Genomic DNA, 17,420 nt, shown 5'->3' with positions numbered 1-17,420 from the left:
CCCAGGTATTTCATTCCTTTTGGTTTCCAGCTAAAGGGGGCAGAACCTAGGTGAGATTGAAAAGTTAAGTTGTTAAGGGGGATGGCTTCACTTTTATTGTAATTGACTCTATAACCCGAAAATTTACCAAAATTATCTATAAGGTTTAATACCTGTGGGATAGAGTAGTTTGGTTTCGATAACGTCAATAAAATGTCATCCGCAAAAAGGTTGGCCTTGTATTCATAATCACAGATTGTAATGCCATATATCTCCTTATGTGCTCTTATTGCACATGCTAAAGGTTCAAGTGCCAAGATGAAAATTAAGGGGCTCACATTACAGCCTTGGCGAGTGGAGCGATGGAGTTCAAAGGGATTGGACTTGATACCATTTGTTCTTACAGTGGCAGTTGGTTTATGGTACAGTGCCCTGATCCAGTTCATAATCACTGGGCCAAAACCGTACTTGGGAAGTACATAGAACAGGTATTTCCATTCCACTCGGTCAAAGGCCTTCTCAGCATCCAACGACACTGCTATCGCCGGATGCTGAGAGGTCTCCACCTCGCAAATGACCTGAATCAGCCTCCTCATGTTATTAGAGGCATAGCGGCCCTTTATAAACCCAGCCTGGTCAACGTGAACCAGAGAGGGAATGACCTTTTCAATTCTCATAGCGAGGACCTTGGCAAATATTTTATAGTCCGTGTTAAGGATGCTCAGTGGCCTATAATTGCCCATTTGGAGGTTGTCTTTGCCTGGCTTTGGTATCAAAGATATAGATGCTTGCCGCATGGTTAAAGGCATAGATTGCTTCGATACAATGTCATTAAATAACAGTGTCAAGAGGGGTGTAAGAGTGCCATGGAAGCACTTAAAGAATTCACTGCTATAGCCATCATCTCCACAACACTTTCCAGTAGGTAATGATTTAATAGCCTGTTGAATTTCATTTTCCAAAATTGGATTATCTAGTGAGTCTTTTTCATCACTGGATAGGGTTGGGAGTTGAATATCTTTGAGAAAGTGCTCCATTTCCTCTTCACCCACAGAACATTCTGTTTGGTATAATGCGCTGTAGAATTTAGTAAATGCTTGATTAACTTCCAGCTGATCACTAACAAGGGAGCCATTTACATTGTATATGCTTGATATTGCCTGCCGATTTTGTTGCTGTTTGAGTCTGAGTGCGAGCATCTTGCCAGCCTTATCTCCTGACTCATAATATTTACGACGGAGCTGGTATAAAGCGAATGCATTTTCCTCATGTAAGATTGCTTTAAGTTCTGTTTTAATTACATCAAGTGATTTTTTTAACACTGCATTAGTGGGGTTTGACATATGCTTAGATTCAAGGTCTTTCAGTTCATTAATTAGACTCTGCTTCTTAGCCATTTTCTCTTTTTTCTTAGCTGATGCATAACCTATGATCCAACCCCTACAGGATGCCTTATAGGCCTCCCACACAATTTGAACAGATTCAACAGATGTTAGGTTAATACTGATAAATTCTCGCGTTCTTTCCTCAATCAGAGATACAAAGTGATGTTCTTTCAGTAGAGAATTGTTAAATCTCCATTGCTTCATTTTGTTATTAGTTACATTTAGAACAAAAAGAGTGGACAGAGGAGCATGGTCTGAGATGATAATGGGGTGAATCTTGCAATCAATTACATTGCTGACCAAACATTGTGAAAATAAAATATAATCTATCCTTGAGTATGAAGAATGTGCAGATGAATAAAATGTGTATTCACGTGTGTGAGGGTTGACCATGCGCCATACATCTGTTAATGCAAGAGAGTCTTGTATTTCCTTGAGTGCTCTAGACAAGGTTCCATCTGAGGGAAGAGGACGTCCAGACCTATCCACAACAGCATTACTAACTAAATTAAGATCCCCTCCCATGAGAATGGGATAATCTGCAAATTCAGCTAGTATAAGATTCAGTTTAGACAAAAAAACGCTTTGTCCCATGTTAGGAGCATAGATGTTTGCCAAAACACATTTTTCATTTTGCAACAAACAAAACAGAATTAAGTATCTACCATCCTTATCAGCTATTTGTTTTATTAACTGAAATGACATTCTCTTAGAAATCAAAGTCGACACTCCTCTGGAGGCGCCATTGCCTGGGGCCGAAAAGACCTGGCCCACCCATCCTTGTCTCAGTTTAGCCGATTCCAATAAATTTATGTGGGTCTCTTGGATCATCGCCAGATCACATGACAAAGATTTCAAATGGGATAAGATGCTATGTCTTTTAGCTTTATTGGAAATGCCATTTACGTTCCAGCTAATCAGTTGAACACTACCCGTTAAAATATCTGTGTGCTTTGGTTAACACATCACTACTGCTGCTATATAAAGGGGTAGAAGGGGAAAACACACAAACACCACAGATGCCAAAAGGCAAAAAACAAAAAAGAAAAAAGGCAATGGATACAAACTCCATCACCAGACCGTGAGCATAACAAGAGGGCATTACTGTGCCAGCCCACTCCACTCAAACCTCAAAATTAAATGGTTACTTGCGGGGATAAAGAGTCTGCAAGCACCAGCTTTCAGTTGTAATATTCTGTGTTATGATGTTATCAGTTTACCCAACCCTTCATTTATTCCCCGCCCTTTATCCCTTTTAAGCAGGGAATTGGGGGAGAATATATACCAGTGTAAGTTGTCCATAGACAACAGAAAAAAAAAAAAAAAAAAGGAAGGGGGCTTACTATAAGCGCTGGTGCAGTTGTCAGGCCTCGCTGGTCATTACATAATTGGCCTAGAACCAGTCCTCGAAAGCTTTAGGAAGTTTCTTCTTTAGATCTTCAATAGCCTCCGATGCGTTCTTGTATATGGTTGTCTCCCCCTGGATAGTGACAATGAAGCGCGCAGGAGGCAGGATACCATAACGCACAGACTTATCCGTTTTGAGAGCCTTTCTGATGTTGTCATACTCCTTACGTTTTTTCCTAATCTCCTTTGGTAAATCCTGTTGTACCCAGAATGGTTTCCCTTTCCAGGAGAGCTGCTTTTTCTTGGACACTGACTGTATGATCCTCTGTTTGTCGTCCAGCTTCAGCATGCGTACGATGTAAGGGCGGGGAGGTTCACCTGGCTCCGGGAGGGGTCGTGGGGTGCGCCGTGCGCTCTCAACTTCAGGAGCCGGTTCGCCATCTTTGAGATCCAGAATGTAACTCATAATGCCATCCAGCATACCGGCAGTTGATTCCATACCCTCGGGCAGGCCCATGAAGAGCAGATTTTTCTTCCGAATCTCCGTCTCCATATTGTCCATTCGTGTGCGTAAAACGGCCATTTCCTTGGTCAGGGCTTTCAAATGATCGCTGTCGGCTTTGGTGTCAGTCTCGAGGTTTCCAATTCTGGTTTCGGCGTTCGAGATTCGACTGGTCAAAGCTTTTGTGTTTTTCTTCAGATCGTTAATTGAGTTGGTTACTTCAGTCATTTTAGTATTAAACAAACTTTTGAGGCTTGCAAACTCCGTCAGCAGGTGCTTTGCCCATGCAGGTGTCTCTTCGTCGCTCATGGCTTGATTGATTGCAGCACGCCGCTGATTAGTTTTCGCTATAGATCTTGTTTCACGAGAAAGTTCAGTTTTAGACATGCAACCAGATCTTATGGCTATACTTTTATCCTCTCGAATCTCGAACTTAAGATGGTTAAATGACCATTAAATTGCAGATTAGATCATTTTGAGGAGAGCGGTGTGTAGGAGCGTTCAGCACGCCATCCTCTCAGTCACGTGACCTGTTTGGTCCATTTCTGATATCAGTGTCACATGTGCAATTTTCCATATGGATATGGACTGATTACTGAATAATCATGGTATTTCATTGTAGACATTGTGCAGCAAAGTCTGGGTGGTCCCTTGTCCTTTTATATGTGCTAAATGAACAAATGACCTTGACACAAGTGAGTGTTCCATCGACAGTAGGGCGTGGCACATCACAAAACAGCTCATAACTACTAAATAGATACACATGTCATTTTACCCAAAATGCTGGAGCATTCCTTTAAGTGTCTTGTCTTACCCTGACTGCCTTGTAAAGGAGTTTCCAGTCAGCAAACAGCCTCTCAAACTGAGTTCTGTTAGTGGGACTGGATGAGACCAGGGTCTCCAGTGCTGTAATATGGGCTTCACAGTCCTCCAGGTCCTTCTGGATCACCTGAAGGAACACAAACCCAGATAACAGACCAAAATCCTGATACCCAGTAAACACTGATAAGGTTTCAGTTCAATTCAATTCAACTTCATTGTCTAAACCCACCCTGAGCTGGTCCAACTGACTCTTCTTTGCAAGGATGTCAGGCAGGAGAGCATCGACAGCAACAAATCTGTCTCGAAGGACTGTCAGCTTGGAGCGGATTGACTCGTAGGCATCTCCAAAGTCCTTGGTTCTTGAGATTAAGCCCTAAGGGTGAGAAGAACAATTTCCTCTAGTTTGTCCAAAAAATTGGCTTTTAAATAAGGACAGTATATTTTCAAATCAGTGCAGGTCCTTTTTTTTGCCAACTCATTGTCACAGAAATCAGGTGTGTACTGAAAGTTGATACCAGTGTTGTCTCACATATATTAGTGTTGTAAACTTAATCAGTAAGCATCTTGATGAGCAAAAAACTTACGCTCCGGTTTTATTTGTTGATTTAAGATCAGCTTTGGATTCCATCCTTGCCTTCTTGTCCATAAGTTAAACGATATGAGTGTCAATCCTTTTATCATCAAATGGTTTTACCCTCTTTTAACAAACAGACCTCAACAAATAAAGGCAAACAACTCTTTCTCTGTGGTTAAATATTGTAGCACAGGGGTACCTCAAGGGTGTGTGTGCTCCTGCTCTTTTCACAGCCTACACAAACGGCTGCAAAAGTAGTCATAATAACAACTATGTTACAAAATTCTCAGATGACACTATCATACTAAGTCTGCTTAAGGCTGATGACTGTCCATTGGCTTGTTACAGTAAGAGAGCCAACTTCCTCAGTTGGCTCTCTTACTGTAACAGTCGAACACTGAGGCTTGGTGCAAGAGCAGCCACCTTATCTTAAATATCACAACACTGAGGCTTGGTGCAAGAGCAGCCACCTTATCTTAAATATCACAAAACCAAAAGAAATGATCTTTGACCCCAAGGCGGTGAGAGATCATGATCCGGTGATCATAGAAAACCATGTCATTGAGCAGGTAAACTCATATAAGTACCAAGGCATCTACATAGAAAATTCTCTTAAGTGGAATGATCACATTGATTATCTATGCAGAAAACTGGGCCAAAGACTTCACTTTCTTAATAGGCTCCGGCTTTTGGTGTGAGCCCAAAGATTATGGAGACATTCTTCACTGTGCTTGGTAGTCTCATAAGATATGGTATGGGCATGTGGTTTGACTGCTTTTTATTCTTTGACAGCGTTTTTTTTTTTTTTTGTTTGTTTGTTTGTTTTGTTCTTTTTTAAATTGTATGCTTCCAATGTGCTTGTTCTTGGGCCATGCTCTGTCTTAACCTTATTGTTTTTTTATGTTATTACCATTGTGGTACTGCAACTGTGGCTGCGTCCAGCACTTTTTAGACTAAAACAAATTTCCCCTTAGGGACAGTAAAGTTAATAGAGCACTCAAAGTCCAAGTCTTTTGCCCAAAACACAGTTCCCATTCTCTCCAACCTGAGAACACCAAGAAATTTATTATTATGAAATTTCATATGATGAAACATGTAAAACCTAATATACAAGTGTTCTTGCTTTGCATTTTTAAGGTTTGTTTGCTATACCTTTGTTTGTGGGATAAAATACAGCATGGAGAACTGTTTCTGAGCTGTTCTAAATACATTTTAACAAGAAATTCAACCTCTTGAGTTAATGTCGATTTCCCCTGCTCGCATTCTTACCTATACAGTGGTATTTGATGCTCTATGAGAGTACAATACATCCACCAAGATTGGTCAGTTAACTCTTTTTTGAGTGGCAACACAAAGGTAATTTTTTGCTGTACAACAACACCTTTGTCAATGAAACATTATCAGAGCACTTTCAAGCATTCAGCTTCTGAAATGGTGAAACTACTTCCTGTCCAACTTTTTTTTTCTTTTTTCTTTTTTTTTTTTTTTAATGAGCAAAATCGTGTCATTTTCTGGTCTGTACCCACTTCATTTGTTTTGGTGCAATACCCTCCCAATGAAGCTCTCGTTCTCATTACAGAGAAGGAGTTCACAAAACCAAACCTGGAGAATTTGTCACACCTGTATGGTTAAATTCGTAAGAATCCAAGCAGTCTTTTTAAATGGATTATATTCAAATATTACAAGAAAGTTCAAATCAATGACGATGACATTTTAGGGCCATCCTTCCTTTGCTGTTCCTCCCACCTGTAGCCTGCTCTTCCTCTGCAGCAGCTGGGAGTGCAGCAGCTCCCGGTTCCTGATAGCGGCGCTCAGGTCCCCCATCAGGCCATCAGTCCTCTCAGGGTCGAACACTGAGGCAAGCAGATCCCCCTTCACCTGAAGCAGGCTGAGACGCTCCTGCAGCTGAACGCTACGCTTCAGCAACCGCTACCATGGAAGAGAAAGGTGGGTTAATGGTGCTGGGAATACATTCTGTACAATTATCGCTGGTGTGCTACATTGTCTATCCCAGTTGTGAGTATCCTGCAATAGAAATTGGAGAACAAATCATTGGAAAGCAAATCAGAGATGATGAAAAGAGAATGTTTGCCAAGAAGGCCCCCAGAAATCAAGTACAATGACAGTAAAAGTTTGGGAAAAGAGAAAAAGAAAAAGTCTAAATGATGGAATGTAATGGGGGATGCAAGGAGCCAACGGCACCCCACATTGTAGATAAATTTGTCATTTTCAAGGTTTTGTAGCCAGAAGGATATAACTGGCATTTTGGGCAAAAATGTGATCTATGTATCAAGTAAAAGCTCTTGAGGCATCCTGTAATTGTCACACGAACAGTACCACAGGGAAAAAATGTGTTTTTTACTCATTTATTCAAACTTCAGGATAAACTTAGCTGAATGTGAACTACTGTTCACATTCTATTACTTATTGCCTCAGTGAGAGGGATGAGCCTGGAATGAGGCACACAAAGCCTTCACGTAAGGTTTTATGGGAAAGAATGTCAGTCTCAAATTGTTTTTTACACAGCCTGTCTGCATATTCATTGGATCAGTTTCATGTGGTTGAGAGAAGAGAAGCCACTTTCACAGAGTCATGTCATGACCAAATACATGGTTATGACAGCATGACAGTTCTTAGTGCTCAGTGCATGATGATAACAAAAATAATTCCATGTGTGTTGTCTAGTGCTTGCACACTCAGGTGCACCTTTATAGTATATAGCACATTGGGCCAGATGGAGCAATATGTCTTAAATTTCTCTTATTTTTTAAGAGATTCACTAAATATTCTTAGCTTTCCAAAAACTGTCCACGGTGACAAATATAGGAGGACTGGACATTTAATGAAGCCCTGACAACAACAGAGTTGCAGTTCTATTCTACAAATCCTCTAAAACTAATTTATGCATATAGCTATTTTTTTTTTTTCATACAAGCTTTTTAGGCTATTATCTTAATGAACACTCAAACATCTGCATTAAAACAATTTTACTTTATTACTCTGATCCTTACAATTACTATACAACATAAAATAATCATTCACATTATGTAATGCATTTTTTATGTTCGTCAGTGTAAAAAAAATATGTTTCCTTGTGTCGGGCAAACAATTTGTGGACTGTTTTTTTCTCATCCTGTTACTTGTCTTGGTGAGCTTGCTCTCAACCACATGTAAAATTTTCTCTTACGTAAGAAAAAAGGAAGAATAACAAAACTTTGGTGAATTCCAGAAATGAATGGTTCCAAACAAAATTAGAAAAAATTGGTGGATAAGAACAAAACTGAAAAAAATGTCCCCTCCATTTTTTCAGAAGGCAGTTTTGGTCCCCTGCAGTTTTTACTGTCCAAAAACAATGTTGCCGTTGTCCATGAGAATAATACATGCCCACTCTCGTTGTCATCACAGTTCCCACTTCAGGTGCTGATTATCTTTGGTTACAGCAGGAACCAATTTTTTGAGGTTCCACACCAATTTATGTTTGGTTGAATTGCTAAGAACACTTCAAAACTGGTTCTGCTCTGGCGTATGTATGTCATTTCCAGCATCACTGCTTATGCCAATCGCATTGCTGTTAGCAATTTTGGAAACTTCATTGGAGGATAACAAATGAATACTTACAATCAAATCAAAAGAAAGGTGGTGATCATAATCCAGGAAGGCCGGATGACAAAGTTGTTCTCAGTGGGACAACTGGCAACTTTTCTACAGTGGGGATGGACTGGCCTGTTTTTAACCATTTGTCTTTTTTTCAGTGAACATACACGTCTGACAGCGATGCTAGCTAGGTTAACTGTTAAAAACACAAACTGTACGACTGTATGATGTTTAGACTGTCATGAGCAGAGTCTGCTATCATTCTGATATATTTTTCACTCTCACCCAGCAGAGAGTACAGCAGCTCAATTCTGGCAAGGAGTGACTTCCCTACAATGCTTCTCATACGAACCGCGTAGGAAAAACAATCACTATGATTACAAATGACATTTTCAAAAAATTGCTGCATACTCCTGGGGGAAGGCATACCACATTTGGGGAATAGATGGCCTAGAAAGTGATAGGGATAGACAATAAGAACCACACAGGAAAGTTGTAGTAGTGAATGTGAAAAAAACAAAAAAAAAAAACAAAACACACACACACACAAAATGGTAGAACTGAGTGTTAGTAAGAATGATCTAAAGCTCATATTCCTTTGCATTTACAGTATGTGAAACCCTCATTTTACCCCACCCATAATGTCATGAATTTCCATTTCTGCCTGTTTTATAGGCATTAGCTTGATGAAGGCGCCTTTCTCTGAGAAAGTGTTCTTCTGTTTGACGTCTACTGGCAGTAACAGCATGGGATGGCTTCCATTTCCTATGCTCCAAAGAGTATGGTAAATAGATTATGATTTGATTTCCTCAGCTTATTTAATTACTGTACCTCGCAACCTTCTGAAAATAGGGCACGTCTTCTCTTATGATCCCAGCCAAGGCAAGCCATGGACTCCATAACATGATTCATTAACAACACAGTCATACCAAGCATGTTTGGAGTGGTTTATTTGAACTCTGGAGCATTCTACTCCTTTAGTACTGTGTGTCGTTTTGAAATCAATTGAACCCAAGAGGTGTAAATTAGAAATTGCTGTACTCGTGTCCTGAATTTCATCCAATCTCATCTGGTCACCCTACCTACACTACTACCAAAATCTCTAACCTGTCAGGATGACTGGTTACCTAAACCTGCTTCAATCAATAAACTACTTGTGAGTCCATGTGATATTTGGCTAGAAGCCCTGGCAATGAGAACCTAAGCTAACCAAATACAAATATGCAACAAAGTAAATTTCTCTCACCATGATCAAGCAGGCATTACATGTCCTGTGCACAGCCATGTATTCCTTTTATAGTGCTGGTGACAGCAGGAACAGTGACCATAAATAACAAATAAACACAAAAAAAGTTTTCAGACAAGTGCCCTTAGGCTTTCATTCTTTCAATTTTGATTCAGTTTATTTATTTTGTTTGTTTTTTTTATTTGCAATTAAGGCATCCTGGCCAAATTATGTATTTAATATTTGCAGGGCGGAGCTAGGGAGCAAATCAGAAGTGTATGCAAAATGCATTGTTTGCTCAGGATGTCTTCCTTGCCAAAAAATAAATACATAAAATAAAAAAAATGAAAAAATAAAATAAAAATGGAAAGAATTAAAGACTATGTGCATCTGTCTGAAAACATTTTTGTGTGCAGTGATTTGTGAATTAGGAACGCCCCATCACTATGGTTTGGAAAACAAAGTCAAATACAAGTGTAATTTAACGTGACAGTACACATTTCAGATGAAGTACCACAGACCATGAAGGACGAAAGGCACCAACACCAACAGATCAGGCTCAAAGGTCCATGATTATCTTATTGTCTGCTGTGGGGCAAGACTGCTTTGCATCAGGGACTCAGCTGCCTTGTTTGGTCCTACAGCATACCAATCGACCTGACTGAGCTTTTGGAACCCTCCCGCATATGAAATCCACTTTGTCTTGAAATTTCTCCAAATACATTAAAATAGCCTGCATGAAAAAGAAGAATGCTTTGGATTCAATTTTTCAATTCTCAGTGTCTCTAGTAGGGATGCAACGATTAGTCACCATTGTCGACAAAAATCTATTACAAAACTAGTTGCCAACACATTTAATTGTTGCTAATTAGTTGGTTGCATCATCGCGCGTTTTTCATGCTATGCACTGACCTGACATTGTTTTCTGGAGCTGATTCCTGAGGGGTGAGCCATATTGCATCATTACTATCTCTGATAAGTTACGCAAACAGTGACTGGGAAGCAACAGGTAAACAAAAAATGTAGCAAAATGGTGGCGGCAGCAGTTTAAATCAAGACATTTTTGAATGAAAAAGTCACATGTATTGTCTTTATTGTCAGTTAGCACATGCTTAAAAGAACATTCAAATAAATCTAAAGGCTTGATAACTAAATAGGAGTCACTTAGTAATTGTGCAATTAATTATCCAGTTAGTCGACTAATCGGTTTAATAATCGATGACTAATTGACTATCAAAATAGTCATTAGTTGAAGCCCTAGTCTCTAGATGTTTTAACAGTGAGTGTGTGTGTTTTACCTCTATGCTCTGGACCAACATGGCAATGTGGGAGAAGTCTGTGACATCAGCAGAAGCTTCCAGAACTTGGGAGACATTGTGGCTCCACTGTGCGAACACCAGCAGCGGGTCCTGCAGGATTTTCCTGAGCCCCGACTCCGACTCTGAACACAGCCGCACCGCTCGGCACTTCACACTGCAACATCAGTTGACAAGGAATTTGTTTTTAAGATGATCTTTTAAGAACATTATTCTAACACATGAACAAATTCACAGAAAAAAATCTTACAGTGCCTCCAAGGTGCATGAGTCAGAAAAAACAAAAAACAAAAACAAAGTAATAAATCAGTTCAGATCCATTTCTTTATTGCCCTCTATAGAAGAATTCTGCTGCTCTTGGAGAGCCACTGACAAAGATGATGTGGATGGTTATTTCCAACTAGGCGCCTTATTTTCCTTTCTCCATCATAATGATTGACTGCGTTCATAATTTTGTCACTTCACAGTAGACTTTTTCATACATCCAGTTTGCAGAGAGAGCTGTTCTCCCATACACGCCCAGAGGGCAAAAGCATTCCCAATGCTTCAAAGTCTAAATTATCCAGTTTTGAATATCCTGGCTTTTTAACTGCTAATAAGGCCCCTCTTTTATGTATTTTAGTGTATACACCCCCAAAACAAAACAATATTGAAGAAAACATGTTCTTGTTACTATCTTGCCTGTCTATAGCAGAGTACTCATGCTTTTTGATTTTAATATCCAGCCATCCTTAACATTTTGCTTACTGACTCTCCCAACATAATTCATTCTTTTAAAAAGGTGTCACTTACGGTGATTTAGATCTCTCAATTGGTTTTACTCCTAATGATATGATTTTAGAGGATGTCTGTGTCTCTGGGCAGTCTTTTCACTGTTTCATTTTCTGCCCCCCATTTCAAAGTCATCTTGTATCCTCAACTCCCCCGAAGGTGATTTTAGACACTATAACTCCCTTTAAAGACAGAGAGGCTTAACGTAAAGCCCTGCCATGACGAAATGAGCACATACCAGCCCTAAGGAGAGAGTGGAGCAAAGCCAAACACAACTGAGAAACCAATAAATCATAAATCTATCTACATATCAGACCATTTAAGTACTGTTTTTTATTGGTTGTATTTCATTAACACAGGCTTTTTAAAGTGCTTGTCTGTCAACCATTATAACCATTAATACAGACACTGTCATAAGTACCGTGCATTACTCAAAAGAATAACTGTAATGACATTTTACTCCATTTTAAACAGTAACTTGTTACATTGCTCCATTACTCAGATATTAAGTAACTTATTCAATTATGTAATCTGTTACCCTAAATACTGAACATAGCTAATGAAAATGATTAAACTATAAATGGGCAGATCAAGAAAAAAGACAACAGGAAATCAAGGGACATAAAATCCAACTGTATTTCATAAAAGTAGGCAGGAACTATATTCTGCTCCTGAAAAATGACATCCCCTTGACACAATTGCAAATTAAAATTGGTACCTTGTACCTATTTTACCTTGAGTACTTTGTAATATTTAAAGGACCGTACCAGTGATTTTGCATGCTTAGCGTAATATCTACAAAATGTAAATACTTCATGTTTCTGCTAATCTTTTCCCAAAGCAAGCAGTCGTATTTTACAGCTCTGATACATTTTCCTACATTTTATTCAGCTGTTGGTTTTCATTCATTTCACTATGGTATGAAAATCAGAGACTTAAAACTTTCTTCACACCAGTATTCCATCACCGTAATAAAGTCGTCCATATTAGTTTTCCTAAAAGAAGCAGCACTAGTGTGTTTTGATGAATTGAAATTGGGTGTAATACTCTACCAGAAACAGTGTCTGTGGAAACATTTGCTTTCCACAGCAAATTATCTGTTCCATGGTTTATGAAGGGTGACAACTTTGTGAGCAAAAGAAGCAGAACATTATAAGTTGGGTGTTTCAACCAAAAATTCAAATTTTAAAATGGAGCCATTTTGATTATATGTTGCAAAATCTTTAGTACCCTGCATGATTTGCCAACTGTTTTTTTGCAATGTGGGAATGTGTACATTCAAAATCACAACTATGATCCTTTAAACATCATCTGTTTGAAATGATTTATTTTTAAGCTAAAACGTCTGTCGTCAGGTTTGCCACTTCAGTTTTACACTAAAGTCACACTAGAGTCGCTCAGCTTTTTTTCACTGAAAAAAAAAAGACCTAATTTCATTTACAGTGAAGATGTGATTTTATAAACACATCATATTGTAAAGAATTGCTCATATCCTGGTTAGGGTCTTATTTGAGATAAGATGTGTTTAGTAGTGAAAGATAAATAGGAGCACATTTAATTAAAGCAACACATAGGGAACAGACCTGCATCTATTGGATAATATATGGTGTGTGTCTGTGTGTATTACAGTTAGGCAATGTATGCAATTGAATATATAGGGTTATACTGGCATTTCATTGTAAAAAAAATAAAATAATAATAAATAATAAAAGTATCATAGACATTAATAATATTACACTGGTTGTCTATTTGATGGGTAAGGTGAGGATTTACATTTTCTCTAAAACGTCAGCAACAATACCCCACTCTGTACTTGGTTGGGTGGAGTGTTGTGTTGTGTAGTTCTCTGGGTGTGATATGAGTCCACATGGTGGTGAAGTCTCCTCATTAGCTGCTCTGTGCTCTCCTGGGCTGCTAATCCACAATACTGGATTTCAATGTCTCCATTCACTTTCATGATGTGACAAAACAGTTCCCCCACTAACACACTTAACAAGTTTCAGTATCCATTTTTATGAGGAAGTTAAAGTGCTTTGTTGATATTATTTTCTTATTTGAACTGGTTAGTAGACCCGGCAGGTAGTGTCTACAAGAAACGTCCACACAGCAACCTTGCACCAGGAAGAAATTACCTGAGTATTTTTACAAATAATTGTAATTACACACAAAAAAGGGGCACAGGGACTTTTTTTTTTTACATTAACATAGGCTGTTGTGTTTGTATTTGTTTATGTGGTAAAAGTGTTGTTCCCTGACCTGTTTTGCTGCTTTGAATGGAGAGACACAAATACGGTTTTCTGGATTCAGGTAACCTCTCGGGTAACTATACAACCCAACACTCTATCAAAGTTCAAATTTTGCTTTAAATATGCTGATGGTGAAAGAGTCCTGCATCTAACCTAAAAATGACTTTGAGTCAAACAAAAAGTTACCAGCAGGAGTTCAAACCTATGATGATGATTAATTTTGCTAATTATTAAGCTATGTTCTATATAATTTTATATTACCTAATAAAATTTTGTCAACTGTATTACTTTATGAGGCCTACATTTTTCCCACTAATGATCTCTGTATAAAATGGATGTGTCTGGTGAAACGGAGTGGCATTTAACAGGAGAAGAGAATGCTGAACTCCAAAATATTTTTTGCAATGCATTTTGGCAGTGATGAGCCCATGAAAAAGGAGACAGAACACACACACATAAGTGACAGTAGCAGCTGATGCAACAGGGGTTGTGAGCTTCTGGAGAAGGGACTTGAACAAAGGAAAAATTTATATTCGAAAGAAATGTCCCCGAACTTGTTGACATGCGGTGGATGCGGCTTAGTGTGCGTTGTGCATCTCTTAGCCGACACAGACCTGCCAATCTCTTGCCCCCATCTTCCTGCTCCTCGTCCTCCTCTGAGTCACGTAGCCGTGCCGTTGTCCTGGGCAGCGATGTTGTGATAACAGCTACATAATGTGTTGTCAGCTCTGACAGCTCTCATGTTCCGAGACCATATAATAACAACTGGCAAGCCTTAATCTGATGCAAGTAATTCTTTTGTGCTTAATAATGGCAATTATCACAAGCAACCACAAATTCAGTCCCCTCCCCCCCTTTTTGAGAGGAGCAAAATCCCATTCAATGTGTTTTCAGTTGATCAAAATTCCCTTCAATGTTCTTCTGTTGGTAAATTAAACTGCACTCACAGGTGTACCTAGCTGGCACTTAATTGACAGCATATGGCAAAATGAGAAAAGGAATAAAATATTGTGCTTCCCACCTGTTTAGCTGTGTTGCCTCATCCTTACAGTTATACCCTATTGTAAAGGGGACTGGCATTCCAACAGTATAACTCACAAATCCAATTGGTCTTATCACAGGGGAGAAATGATGTGATGTGACATGTTTAACCATGTTGGTCATACCAATCGATTGGTAATCCTTACAACTTGTTTCCCATTGAAAAGGGGACTAATCAGGCTTTCTAACTTCCCACACAATTACCGGTGTCACTCATTCCAGAAATGCAGGATCCTTACAAGTATCTCATTGGAAAGAGGACGAATGAGGCTTTACAACGGTATAAAGGCTGAATTATGCTTCCGCGTAGGAAGAGCGTACGGAGGTTGTGCGACTACCTCATGAAGCTCATCGAGAGAATGCCAAGAGTGTGCAAAGCAGTAATCAGAGCAAAGGGTGGCTATTTTGAAGAAACTAGAATATAAAACATGTTTTCAGTTATTTCACCTTTTTTTGTTAAGTACATAACTCCACGTGTTCATTCATAGTTTTGATGCCTTCAGTGAGAATCTACAATGTAAATAGTCATGAAAATAAAGAAAACGCATTGAATGAGAAGGTGTGTCCAAACTTTTGGCCTGTACTGTACATATATATACATATCTATCTATTTATCTATATATCTATATCTATCTATATCTATCTATATAGATAGATAGATATAGATATATAGATAGATAAATATTGTAGCATCAGGCTGTAACAAAACTGAAAAAAAAGAAAAAAAGTGAAGGGGGTCTGAATACTTTCTGAATGTACTGCTCTTTTTGACCATATTTCGGGGGACACTACAGTTGGAGCTAACGTTAACGTTTCAGAAAGGGAGCCTGTGAGCGTGTGTGTGGGCGCGCGTGCATGTGCGTGCGCACATGCACCCACTAGAATAAACTAGACTACACCACTGATCACAACCCTATTATCCTTACAACAAATCAGAAAATCTGTGATGGAGTGGCAACCCATCCAGGGTGTTTCCCTGCCTCCCAGTGAGGGCTGAGATAGACTCTTATTAGAATAAGCAGCTTGCAAATGGAAAAGGATAAATCAGAATACAATGTGCAGCTATATTTAGCTTACAAACATAATTACATATAAATATTTTTATTTCTCAACTTATTTTTATTTACTCTTTATTTTTATTGTCCTTTGACTTGAATTATGTATTGTTGTGTATTGTACTGTGTCTATGCTGTCAACAGTAATGTCCTGTAATATACAATGTGGAAAAAAGCTATTTTAAAAAAACATATAAACAAACATAGCCAGAGTTAAATCTAGTTTTACATGCTGCTTTGGGAAATGCACAGTGGCGATGAAGGAACCTTTGCAGAACCACAAATAAAGCAAAGCACTCCAAGATTAGCTGCAGTCAAGACACACAGACAGACACACAGGACCAATCACATGATCCAGGCTACGGATGGTGCAGATCATGACATTGGGATAGCAAAGAGGAGGTGTTGGTCAAATGTTTGTTAGTGGAGCAGTATAACCCAAGCCAATCCTGAATGCACTGTTATTTTGGACTAATTTCTCTTTAATATTCTTTTAATATTTTAATACTCTACTGTTACAGTTCTGCTCACAGAACTGTAACAATCCTGAAATGAATGTATTTTGAAACAATTTAACAGCACAATAAAATGAGTAAAATGTCAAGGCAGAGAAAGACTTTTTATAACGACTGTACACATCTACTAAAACTGGCTCATCCACACACACAATAGGAATACTTTTGTATTTAAAATGCAAGTATTTAAAATGCAGCCACTTTAGAACTGTCCATGACCTTTTTGGGGCACAGCTGTGTGTTACAAGATTTGTGTGTGTGTGTGTGTGTGTGTGTGCGTGTGTGTGTGTGTGTGTGTGTGTGTGTGTGTGTGTGCGTCATCATCCAGCATTTTCTTTTAAAATGAAGCCTAATGCTGCCTCTATTCTGTCTGATGTAATCACAGATATATTCTCTCACACAACAAAACTAGGGCTTATTGAGGAAAAACAACTAAGTAAAATAAAAAAAGACACTTTGAAAATGAAAATTATTTTTTAAGGCCATATATACTAAGACATAAAATTCCCAAACCATCAAAAATGGCCAACTGGTTTAATGGCAGTGGAACTTTGCAACTCACCAGTTTCTGGTTAGCACATAATGGCCATCATGGCTTAATGGCTTATGAACTGATGAAGCCACTTGGATAGGGGGTGAAATGTCTTGTAGGTCTAAGTCCAGATGACCTGATTCAATTTCCTTGAGACATAAAATGCCCAGTTAATGCCGGCTTGAAAAAAAGAGCTCTTTATTGCAACTTTTTTTCTTGTCACTTTAACAGACAGTGCCTGGTTGATCATGGAAAGACTCCTATTATTCATGAGTTATTATTTATTCGTGAGTTATTATTTATTATTTATTTTGACTCCTATTATTCATGAGTTATTATTTATTTATTTGACTTGATTCCATCTGAATCAAGTCGGGATTCAGATGGACTTCCCAAAAAACAAACAAACAAAAAAAAAAATAACAGTGGAACTATTTTCTTGTATGGTCTATGCTCTCTGTGCTAGTCCTTAGTTACAACAGTGGCTGGCAGGTGTCTGAAAAATCCCCCCTGGTG

The 17,420-nt window shown here is 38.7% G+C and overlaps 1 protein-coding gene across 1 annotated transcript in view; it reads right to left on the bottom strand.

Annotated features, from left to right (window-relative positions):
- Positions 1–17,420, bottom strand: part of syne3 (spectrin repeat containing, nuclear envelope family member 3) — a 59,371-nt gene that overhangs the window by 22,487 nt on the left and 19,464 nt on the right. Inside the window, exons 8-11 of the mRNA XM_030044520.1 lie at positions 10,727–10,901; positions 6,356–6,538; positions 4,265–4,408; positions 4,028–4,162 (exon numbers count right to left, since the gene is read on the bottom strand). Coding sequence (XP_029900380.1) covers positions 4,028–4,162; positions 4,265–4,408; positions 6,356–6,538; positions 10,727–10,901 — 637 coding nt within the window. The remainder of the gene's footprint in view (positions 1–4,027; positions 4,163–4,264; positions 4,409–6,355; positions 6,539–10,726; positions 10,902–17,420) is intronic.

Source organism: Myripristis murdjan, chromosome 22 (genome assembly GCF_902150065.1).
Source record: "Myripristis murdjan chromosome 22, fMyrMur1.1, whole genome shotgun sequence".
NCBI classification, from domain to species: domain Eukaryota; kingdom Metazoa; phylum Chordata; class Actinopteri; order Holocentriformes; family Holocentridae; genus Myripristis; species Myripristis murdjan.
Note: the sequence above shows the minus strand (reverse complement) of the source record. Positions and strands in the feature narration are given on the sequence as shown.